Genomic DNA, 12,147 nt, shown 5'->3' with positions numbered 1-12,147 from the left:
TGTGAGCAGCCGTTAGCAAGATGAGTTCTAAGGTATTGGAAAAGCCTAAAAGAGCTCGTAAGGGTGTTACACTTAGTGTAAAACTAGACATAATTAAGCGTTTCGATCGTGGTGAACGAAGTAAGGACAAAGTGAGTTTGGCTTATGGAAGTTGACGAAGGTGATGTTGTCATCCCATGACCAAGAACTGACAGATGAAAAGCTGATGCAATTGGAAGAGGAAAGGATAACAATCGAAACTGAATGCAGCAGCGAATGGACCGAAAGTGAAGTCGTCCAGGAACTGAACGTGAAGCAACTGCTTGAGATTTTCGCTGCAATTATTGCAGAAAAGTACGACTTTAATTTTGAAAGGATACGTCGGTTTAGGGCATATTTGCAGGATGGTTTGACTGCTTACAAAGAACTGTATGATAGAAAACTGAGTGAGGCTAATCAGTCAAGCATACTGTCGTTTATCAAGCCTTCCACATCAGCCACAGCAGACGACGAACCTCGACCTTCGACATCGAGGCAGGCAGACATAGAAGAAGATGACCTGCCTGCCCTGATAGAAACAGATGATGATGAGATGACACCCCAGTGTCCCACCACCCCAACCCCCGGGCCGCGAATTGATACATTGCCGCGGAGAATGCAGCGGTAGCTGGGACGCACCCAGCATATCTTTAAGAAAAAAGCCTAAATACACAAGCTAATTAATCAGGTGCCGCCCGGCATGTAATTAATTAGCTTGTTTATTTTGGCTTTTTCCTTAATGATGTGCTGGGTGCGTCCCAGTTACCGCTGCATTCTCCGCGGATCGGTATCAGTTCGCTGCCTGGAGTTTGGGGACCACTGCACCACCCCAACCTCGGACAACTCAGCTTAACACACCATCATCAGTGTGCTCAGCGCTGACTTCTCGATTCTGGTAAGTGATACTACACTGTACGTACATTATTTCTACTTTATATAGGCTGTGTAATTTTACGTGTTACAGTATTTGGTATGATTGGCAGCTTCATAGCTTAAAGGTTACTGCAGAGAGTGTTTCTGCTGAGAGCGCTTGCATGAGATTTTTGCTACGGAGAACAGTGCGGCAATGATTGTAGAAAAGCATTTCTACTTTATATAGGCTGTGTATTTATCAAATCATTCCTGCTTTTACTATATGTTACTGTTATTTTAGGTTTTATGTCTGATTTGGCATGATTTGATAGGTTATTTTTTGGGTCTGCGAACGCTCACAAATTTTTCCCATATAAATAAGTGGTAATTACTTCTTCACTTTACGACATTCCGGCTTACGAACCGTTTCATAGGAACGCTCTGCCTTCGGATGGTGGGGGAAACCTGTATTGGAATCATATTCAGAGGGTTAGTGAAATTTAAAAGGGGAAAAAATTTTGAAGAATGAATTAGTAATATTAGAAGTAGTAATCTGGAGCAGATGAATGTTCAAAAAGGGGTGAGCAACTAGAAAATACATTAAATCAAAGAATCAAAATCAGGTTTATTATCACCGGCATGTGTCGTGACATTTGTTAACTTAGCAGCAGCAGTTCAATGCAGTACTAGATGTGCGTGTGTGTGTGTGTGTGTGTGTGTGTGTGTGTGTGTGTATGTATAAAAGCATATATATTAGAAACAATATATAAAGTAACTTCAGTAAAATGTAAAAATAATAGACTGGGTCTTGATCTAAAACATCAACTGTACATTTCCATAGATGTTGCCTGACTCATTGAGTTTGTCCAGCATCTTAAGTGTTGCTCTAGATATTTGTTTGCTGAGGCCTAGCTTGGGGAGAAAAACATGAGAACCATATCGGACGCAGAATTAAGGCAAACATTGCTTACTTCATAAATTTTATCATTATAAATGCAAGAGAGGGAGGAAGAAGTGTTGGAGATGTAAAAGATGAGAATCTGAAGCGAATAAAAAAGCAATGAACAATCAGTATTTTGGGTCAAGACCTATTAACTGGACTGATAGAGGGGAGATAGCTAATTTAGAGAGGTGAGGGGTAGAGGTGCAGAAAGAGCTGGCAAGCATTAGGTAGATCTAAGTGAGGAGAAGTGATAATCAGATGGATGAGGAAAGAACGATGATGGTGACAGTGGTGATAGGTGCAGGCAATAAAGGGCTGCAGATAGTAGAATCAAATTGGTTAGGGAAATGGAGCATCGAACCAAATAAGGGAGCTGGGGTGGGCAGATTGGATCAGTATGGGAAGGGAACCCAGTAGAAGGAGCACGTAGTTGATGGGCAAATGGAGTGGGTTTAGTGGAGAAATAAAACAGGGTGACTGAGTGTGGGTCTTGAAGTGTGTGTAAGTGGAAACAGATAGATCAAGAAGAGAATTTAAACGCAAACAACAGGAATTCTGCAGATGCTGGAAATTCAAGCAACATACATCAAAGTTGCTGGTGAATGCAGCAGGCCAAGCAGGATCTGTAGGAAGAGGTGCAGTCGACGTTTCAGGCCGAGACCCTTCGTCAGGACTAACTGAAGGAAGAGTGAGTAAGGGATTTGAAAGTTGGAGGGGGAGGGGGAGATCCAAAATGATAGGAGAAGACAGGAGGGGGAGGGATAGAGCCGAGAGCTGGACAGGTGATAGGCAAAAGGGGATACAAGAGGATCATGGGACAGGAGGTCCGGGAAGAAAGACAAGGAGGGGGGGTGACCCAGAGGATGGGCAAGAGGTATATTCAGAGGGACAGAGGGAGAAAAAGAGTGAGAGAAAGAATGTGTGCATAAAAATGAGTAACAGATGGGGTACGAGGGGGAGGTGGGGCATTAGCGGAAGTTAGAGAAGTCGATGTTCATGCCATCAGGTTGGAGGCTACCCAGACGGAATATAAGGTGTTGTTCCTCCAACCTGAGTGTGGCTTCATCTTTACAGTAGAGGAGGCCGTGGATAGACATGTCAGAATGGGAATTTCTGCTTTCTGCTTTCTCTGGCGGACAGAGCGTAGATGTTCAGCAAAGCGGTCTCCCAGTCTGTGTCGGGTCTCGCCAATATATAAAAGGCCACATCGGGAGCACCGGACGCAGTATATCACCCCAGTCGACTCACAGGTGAAGTGATGCCTCACCTGGAAGGACTGTTTGGGGCCCTGAATGGTGGTAAGGGAGGAAGTGTAAGGGCATGTGTAGCACTTGTTCCGCTTACACGGATAAGTGCCAGGAGGGAGATCAGTGGGGAGGGATGGGGGGAACGAATGGGCAAGGGTGTTGTGTAGGGAGCGATCTCTGTGGAATGCAGAGGGGGGGGAGGGAAAGATGTGCTTAGTGGTGGGATCCCGTTGGAGGTGGCGGAAGTTACGGAGAATAATATGTTGGACCCGGAGGCTGGTGGGGTGGTAGGTGAGGACCAGGGGAACCCTATTCCTAGTGGGGTGGTGGGAGGATGGAGTGAGAGCAGATGTACGTGAAATGGGGGAGATGCGTTACTGACTCTCACAGCTATCTGGACTATTCCTCTTCTCACCCTGTCTCTTGCAAAAACGCCATCCCCTTCTTGCAATTCCTCCGTCTCCGCCGCATCTGCTCTCAGGATGAGTCTTTTAATTCTAGGATGAGGGAGATGACTTCCTTTTTTAAAGAAAGGGGCTTCCCTTCCTCCACTATCAACTCTGCTCTTAAACGCATCTCCCCCATTTCATGTACATCTCTCACTCCATCCTCCCACCACCCCACTAGGAATAGGGTTCCCCTGGTCCTCACCTACCACCCCACCAGCCTCCGGGTCCAACATATTATTCTCCGTAACTTCCGCCACCTCCAACGGGATCCCACCACTAAGCACATCTTTCCCTCCCCCCCTCTCTCTGCATTCCGCAGGGATTGCTCCCTACACAACTCCCTTGTCCATTCGTCCCCCCCCCCATCCCTCCCCACTGATCTCCCTCCTGGCACTTATCCGTGTAAGCGGAACAAGTGCTACACATGCCCTTACACTTCCTCCCTTACCACCATTCAGTGCCCCAAACAGTCCTTCCAGGTGAGGCATCACTTCACCTGTGAGTCAACTGGGGTGATATACTGCATCCGGTGCTCCCGATGTGGCCTTTTATATATTGGCGAGACCCGACGCAGACTGGGAGACCGCTTTGCTGAACATCTACGCTCTGTCCGCCAGAGAAAGCAGGATCTCCCAGTGGCCACACATTTTAATTCCACATCCCATTCCCATTCTGACATGTCTATCCACGGCCTCCTCTACTGTAAAGATGAAGCCACACTCAGGTTGGAAGAACAACACCTTATATTCCGTCTGGGTAGCCTCCAACCTGATGGCATGAACATCGACTTCTCTAACTTCCGCTAAGGCCCCACCTCCCCCTCGTACCCCATCTGTTACTCATTTTTATGCACACATTCTTTCTCTCACTCTCCTCTTTCTCCCTTTGTCCCTCTGAATATACCTCTTGCCCATCCTCTGGGTCACCCCCCCCCTTGTCTTTCTTCCCGGACCTCCTGTCCCATGATCCTCTCGTATCCCCTTTTGCCTATCACCTGTCCAGCTCTCGGCTCTATCCCTCCCCCTCCTGTCTTCTCCTATCATTTTGGATCTCCCCCTCCCCCTCCAACTTTCAAATCCCTTACTCACTCTTCCTTCAGTTAGTCCTGACGAAGGGTCTCGGCCTGAAACGTCGACTGCACCTCCTCCTACAGATGCTGCTTGGCCTGCAGCGTTCACCAGCAACTTTGATGTATGTTGCTTAGATCAAGAAGAGAACTGGGACAGCACGGAGCAGGTTTCCTGAAATTGGTTAATTCACCATTCTTGCTGTCAGATTGTAGACTACCCAGGCAGAATATGAGGTGCTGTTTCTCTAGTTTGCATTTAGTCTCAATGTGGTGGCACAGGAGTCTGAGGGAGTGTGCAACCTGAACATTGAATACTCCTTTCTTTCTTGACAGTATTAAGGTAAAGTAAGAGCTAAATATTCAAAAAAGGAACAACTCATTGATTATAAAAGAATCATATTAATCATTATATTTCATTAATTTTCAATGGAGAACTAAAACATGGAGTTACTTGTTCCTGGTATGTTTAGTTACTTTGCCATGGCAAGTTTGATGGTCTGGTATTTTACTCCATAATAAAGATTGAAGAATTTCAATGAGCCCTTTTGTAGCAGGTAAAGCATTAAAAGGTTCAAAGGTCCAATTTAATGTCAGAGAAATGTATATAATATACATTCGGAAATGCTTTTTCTTTGCATTGAGCTATGTTTTATTGAGCTATGTTGGATATTGCATGAATAAGGACACTTCTGAATTTGTAGTGTCCTATAACTCACCTCTGAATAATTTGAATTAGGAATTATGAATATATTGTATGAATAATGAATAATTTAATGAAGTATAGGTAGATACAAATACACAAACTTCTGTTTTATGCTTTTGTGTGCTGGTGATTGAATTAGGTTAAAATTTATCCTTTCTTGAATTCCTTGAATACATTTTTTGAATAATAGGATGATTTTCACTACAACACAAATTGCAATGCAAACATCACAGAAGAGTTCCCTTCTAAATTGTTTAATTGTAAGTCATTTCTTTTTCCTTGTTAGATTAGATTAGATTATGAGGACATGCAGTCCTCTTTTATTGTCATTTAGTTTTGCATGCATTAAGAAATGATACAATATTCCTCCGATGTGATATCACAAAACACAGGACAGACCAAGACTGAAAAAACTAACAAAACCACATAATTATAACATATAGTTACAACAGTGCAACAATACCATAACTTGATGAAGAACAGTCCATGGCACAGTAAAAGAGTTCAAAGTTTCTCGAAAGCCCCACATCTCACGCAGACGGGAGAAGGAAGAAAACTCTCCCTGCCATGCCCGACCACAGTCCAACTCTGAGTCGTCCGAAAACTTCAACCCTCCGATCAGCCCTCCGACACAGAGTACCGAGCACCATCTCTATCCGAACGATTCGACCTCAGTCTCGGTTGCCAGCAGCAGGCAAAGCCGGGGATTTTGAGGCCTTCCCTCCGGAAGATTCTCGATCGCACAGTAACAGCGGCAGCGAACTGGCGTTTCAGAAATTTCTCCAGATGTTCCTCTGTGCTTTCACGTCTGTCTCCATGAAATCAGAATTGTCTACGGCCCCTATTTAACGGATACAATATCATTTTCACAGGAGGGCTGTGCATGTGTGGCGTGCTGCTATCACCTCCTCCCTTATGGATATTTAATTAGATTTGAAATCTCAATATTTATTTCATAAGCCAACAGCCCTCAGCACAGATTGCTTCTTTTGTTTCTAAGGGGACCTTTTCTTTTCCTGGTTACCCTCTTCCTCTTTATGTATTTACAGAATGCCTTAAAATTCACCTTAATCTTATCTACCAATGATATCTCATGGCCCCCTTTTGCCTTCTTTTTCACTGTTATATTTTGCTGTTAATTTTTTAAACTAGCTTTAAAGATTAAAAAAAGAACGGTCCTATATTTCTGTGCGTTGTAAGCAGTCCCTGATACAGATGAGTGTGAGGATGAGTCATGTGTGCAATAGCTCGATGAGCCTCATCTTCCCTCTTTATTAAAATCTAGTATCACATCCTCATGAAGGAAGTTGCATTCTTAAGTATTGCCATTACTTGGACTTATAATTGTTTTAAGTTATATTTTTCATTGTTTTCCACTATTTTAGATGAGTTTCCTCTTGTAATTATTTTATTTTTTCTGTTGTAGCATCAGGTAGTGAGACCAGAGAAATATTACACACATACAACCTTATCAGTGCACTTGCAGCAGTGGTTCATCATAACAGTACAACTCCCAAAGAACAAGTGGTATTGCAGGTAAGAGTACAATGTAAATGGGAGTCTACTTTTTGTAGTTTTTTTAATATAAACATTCCTGGATGTGATTACTACTGCAAGGCCACCATTTATTTATTGCTCCTTACTGCTATTAAGGATGTAGTCATTGGATGCTTCTTGAATTGTTGCAATCTAGATAATGTCTGTACTTGCAATGCTGTTAGATCTTCTTCTGTTAATACATTCCCCTTATATGAAGGTTAGGAGTGAAAATGTTTGTTCCAGTGTAGCATTCTTTTTGATTTACGACTTATTGCGCAACTAGCTGCTATACCTACCATTGGTTGGGTAATTATGCTGGCAATGTTGATGTACAGTTGATTCTGGTTAATTGGGACACATTGGGACAAGTACATTTTGGCCCAATTAAGCAGCTGTCCCAATTAGCCAAAGTTTCATGGAAATAGTTAAAAAGGTAGAAAAAATTACCATTTAACTGAGTAATAAATTATGCATTTAAATGAAATACAGAACAAATTAGAACACTACCAATATTACTACAGTACTATAAAAATATGTATTACAGGTGTCCCCGCTTTTCAAACGTTCGCTTTACGAAACCTCACTGTTACGAAAGACCTGCATTAGTACCCTGTTTTCGCTTTCAGAAGGTGTTTTCACTGTTACGAAAAAAAATCAGTGCATGATAAAAGGCAGCGCACACCTCGAGCAGCCGCTGTCCCCCGATTCGGAACGGCATTGTCGCCGGCATTGCTTTAACACGTGTCTGTGAGCAGCCGTTTGCAAGATGAGTTCTATGGTATCGGAAAAGCCTGAAAGAGCTTGTAAGGGTGTTACACTTAGCGTAAAACTAGACATAATTAAGCGTTTCAATCGTGGTGATCAAAGTAAGGACAAAGTGAATTTGGCTTGTGGAAGTTGACGAACATGATGTTGAAGAAGTTTTGGCATCCCATGAGCAAGAACTGACAGATGAAGAGCTGATGCAGTTGGAAGAGAAAAGGATAACAATTGAAACCGAATGAGTAATGATGTAAAGTACGACTTTAATTTTGAAAGGGTACATCGGTTTAGGGGATATTTGCAGGATAGTTTGAGTCCTTACAAAGAACTGTGTGATAGAAAAATGCGTGAGGCTCAGCAGTTAAACAAGCCTTCCCCATCAGCCACGGCAAACGACGAACCTCGACCTTCGACATCGAGGTAGGCAGAGGTAGAGGAAGATGAGCCGCCTGCTCTAATGGAAACAGACAACGAGATGACACCCCAGTGTCCCACCACCCCAACCCCCAGGCCACGGACAGATACCAATTCGCGGAGAATGCAACGGTAGCCGGGAGACACACAGCACATCTTTGAGGAAAAAGTCGAAATAAACATGCTAATTAATTAGGTGCCGCCGACACGTAATTGTCGGCCCAGATCAGAGATGACACAATGGGCAATTGCCTCTGATCTGGGCTGACAATTACATGTCGGGCAGCACCTAATTAATTAGCATGTTTATTTCAGCTTTTTTCTTAAAGATGTGCTGTGTGCCTCCCGGCTACCGCTGGACCCCTGCATGCTTCACGGCAATGTATCGGTCGGCGGCCTGGAGGGTGGGGGCCACTGCACCACCCAACCTGCGACGACTCAGCCTAACACACCTTCACGATTCCCGTAAGTGATACTACACGGTACATACATTATTTCTACTTTATATCGGCTGTGTATTTTTACGTGTTATTTGGTATGATTTGGCAGCTTCATAGCTTAAAGGTTACTGGAGAGCGCTTGCGCCGCGTTTTTGCCAACAGCGCTTGCGTGAGATTTTCTGCCGACGGCGCTTGCGTGAGATTTTCACTATGGAGAGCAGTTCAGTAATGATTGTGGAAAAGTATTTCTACTTTATATAGGCTGTGTATTTATCATATCATTCCTGCTCTTACTATATGTTACTGTTATTTTAGGTTTTATGTGTTATTTGGCATGATTTGGTAGGTTATTTTTGGGTCTGCGAACGCTCACAAAATTTTTCCATATAAATAAATGGTAATTGCTTCTTCGCTTTACGACATTTCGGCTTACGAACCATTTCATAGGAACGCTCTACCTTGGGATGGAGGGGGAAACCTGCAGTTCAAATACTTATTGGTGGAGGAATTCATCCAGTGTACGCTATCGTGTTCATTTGATTGACTGTAAATGAACAAAATCAGCGCAGACATCCAGTGCAGATAATGGACTGTCTTCATATAATGCTTTTGACGGTTGCATCTTTCAAATCTTCATTTTCATTGTAATATTCAGATAATTGTAAATACCTTCAAATTCTAAGCAATGTTCCCTCTAAGATGTGCGTGTGCATACATCTTTTGCTACAAGTGCACAAAGGAATTTAAACTGCCAAAAAAGTTGTCACCCTCTACCTCATTGGCGTGTTAATTATGTTACACGATTGTACAAAATCACATTTCCTTTACTGCTTTCTGATGCAGAAGATGTTGACTATGTGGAGTTTGGGATGTTTTGTCTGCAGATTTTAGAACTGGCTTATTTATACTGTTTTTAATTGAAGAAATTATTCACTGCACACGTTGTCACGGGGCAAAAAAATGCACATCAAGATCTTTGCATGCACAGGTCGTTACAGATTAGAAGGAACATTGATTCTAACTAACTTGTTGAAGTAGTGCAATCATTTCATTTTCACTCCCGGCTGTTTCTGACATCTTCAAGCTTGAATGCTTGAAACTGCAGTGAGTAAAATAGTTCTCAATTGTCGTCTTCTTTATTTCTTGCTAACTAAAAGTCATTGCTTTTTAAAAACAAGCACACACTAAGTAACACTATTTAAAATTGTTTGCTCTAAGCACTAACGGCCTCACAAGATGCAAGTTAGAAATTGTTTGGTGACCATCTCCTGTACCAATTAAGCAGCATAGTGTCCCAAATAAACAAACTGAATCCTTGCTATTTTCTCGATCAGCTTTTTGTTGTTTAAGAGTTGTCCCAAATAAGTAGATGCTCTGATAAACTGATGGTCCAATTAACTGGAATCTACTGCATTTATTTCCATACATTATAGAGCTCCTGGTAAGTTAAATAAAATGTAACTTAAACATATTCAAACGCAATCAAATTCTAAAATGATAAATTTAACTTAAATTTGTGATATATAAATGATTTGGATAAGCGTATAGGTTGGTTGATATGTAAGATGGTAGGTGACAAAGTTTATAGAAATTGGTCAAGTTATATGTATATATGCATATATAATATGACATTGAAACATAGAGTAAAATGCATATATATACATAATGTGAAAAAAGTTGTCAGAGGTTTCAGCAGAGGGCGCAGCCTCAGAATTAAAAGATGCTCCTTTAGAAAAGAGATGAGAAAGAATTTCTTTAGCCAACAGGTGCTGAATTTCTGAAATTCATTACCACAGGTGGCTATGGAGGCCAAATCATTGGGTATGTTTAAAGTAGATGCTAATAATAATAAATAATAAATCAGCCATAAGAAAATGGCTGAGCAGACATGATGGACTGAATGGCCTAATTCTGCTTAAATGTCTAGTGGTTTAAGAAATATGACTGGAGAGATAGTTTAATCTGGACAAGTGTGAGATACTACACCCAGGGAAGCCAAATTGAAGAGGAAAGTATGTACATTCTGTGAGCCACAGTTCCCTTGGAGATGTTAGATTGTCTAGTGGGACAGAGATTTTAAAAGAAGTAAGCAAGCATAGTCGGGACATTCTGTGCACCTCAGTTCTCTTGGAGATATTGGATTGTGCATAATTAGGCACTGGGCAAGGGTCAATAAAAATAAGTTAGGTTTAAACAGTCTTATAGAAGCTTTGTAGAGGAGATGTGAAGGCGTTGGTAGATTTTTTTCATTTAAATTTTCTTTCTTATTGCACAGTTAGAGCAGTGGGGATGCCAGGCAGGATAGTAGAATGCTCCTCTTGCGGGATATGGGAAGGTAGAGAGATCTCGCGTTCCTTATGATACACTTGCAAGAACTACCTCCAGCTGCAGCAGCTTCCAGACTGTTAAAGAAATGGAGTTGGAGCTGGGTGAACTCTGGATCATCTGGGAGGCTGAAGGGTTGATAGGCAGGACTTACAGTGAAGTAGGTACACCCGAAGTGCATCACACAGGTAGCTGAGTGATCATCAGGAGGGGGAAAGGAGATAGGCAGTCAATGTAGAGTACCTCTATGGCTATTCCCCTCAATAACAGGTACGTTGCTTTGGATACTGTTTTGAGGGAGGGATGATTTAGCAGATGAAAGCCACAGCAGTTAGGTCTCTGGGACGGAGCCTGGCTATGGCTCTGGCTCAGAAGGGAAAGGTGGGGTGGGAGGGGGAGGGAAGAGAATTGAGATGTAGTGATAAGAGGTTCATTTGGTTAGAGGAACAGAAAGAAGGTGCTGTGGATGAGAACTAGATTTCTGGATTATATGTTGCCTACTGGGTGCCAAGGTCAGGGACACCTCCGATCAAGTCCATAGCATTCTTAAGTGGGAGGGTGAGCAGTCAGAGGTCGTGTTCCATGTTGGTACAATGACATAGGTAGGAATGGTGATGAGTTCCTGCAAAGTGAATTCAGAGAGTTAAAGGACCGGACTTCTGGGTTGTGATCTCAGGATTGCTACCCATGCCACGTGCTAGTGAGGCCAGAACTAGCAAGATCACACATAGCTAAGGAAATGATGCAGGAGGAAGGGCTTCAGATTTTTGAACCATTGGGCTCTCTTCTAGGGAGGGTGGGACTTGTGTAAGCGGGATGGGTTTGCGCCTAAACTTGAGGGGACTAATATCCTTGTGGGAAGGTTTGTTACTGCCGCATGAAGGGGTTTAAATCAGAGTTGCAGTGGGATGGGAACCAGAATGCCAGACCAGATATTGGAGTGGTTGTGGGGAAAGATTTGTTAAGGCTACGTACAAAGTCAGGAATGGAAAGGTTGAGTATGGTGGGATTACTGTTTTGAGTTGTGTATGTTTCAATAAGGTAAGGTGGATGAGCTGAGAGCATGGATCAGCAAGTGGAATTGTAGCCATTAGTGAGACTTGGGTGCAGAAGGGGCAGGTCTGGCAGCTCAGTGTTTCAGGGTTCCAGTACTTTAGACATGATAGAGCAGGAGGGATTAAAGGGGAAGGGATGGGAAAATGACACAGTGGAGACTGGAGAGCTCATCTACTGAGGCTATTTGGATAGGACTGAAGACTAAGGAAGGTACAACTATGTTAATGGGATTATATTGTAGACCATCCTACAGTGTGCAGGATTTAGAGGAGCAAACTTGTAGGGAGATTGCAGACTATTGCAAAAAACGTATGATTGTGATAATAGGTG

General features: G+C 42.8%; 1 protein-coding gene across 4 annotated transcripts in view; it reads left to right on the top strand.

The window, feature by feature from the left end:
- Positions 1-12,147, top strand: part of cip2a (cellular inhibitor of PP2A) — a 120,312-nt gene that overhangs the window by 30,049 nt on the left and 78,116 nt on the right. For all 4 annotated transcript variants that reach the window (XM_063050602.1, XM_063050604.1, XM_063050601.1 and 1 more), the window contains one exon: positions 6,708-6,817. In XM_063050602.1, the coding sequence (XP_062906672.1) occupies positions 6,708-6,817 (110 nt within the window). The remainder of the gene's footprint in view (positions 1-6,707; positions 6,818-12,147) is intronic.

This window comes from Mobula hypostoma, chromosome 6 (assembly GCF_963921235.1).
Source record: "Mobula hypostoma chromosome 6, sMobHyp1.1, whole genome shotgun sequence".
Lineage (NCBI taxonomy): Eukaryota > Metazoa > Chordata > Chondrichthyes > Myliobatiformes > Myliobatidae > Mobula > Mobula hypostoma.
This window is presented reverse-complemented; position numbering and strand designations above follow the sequence as displayed.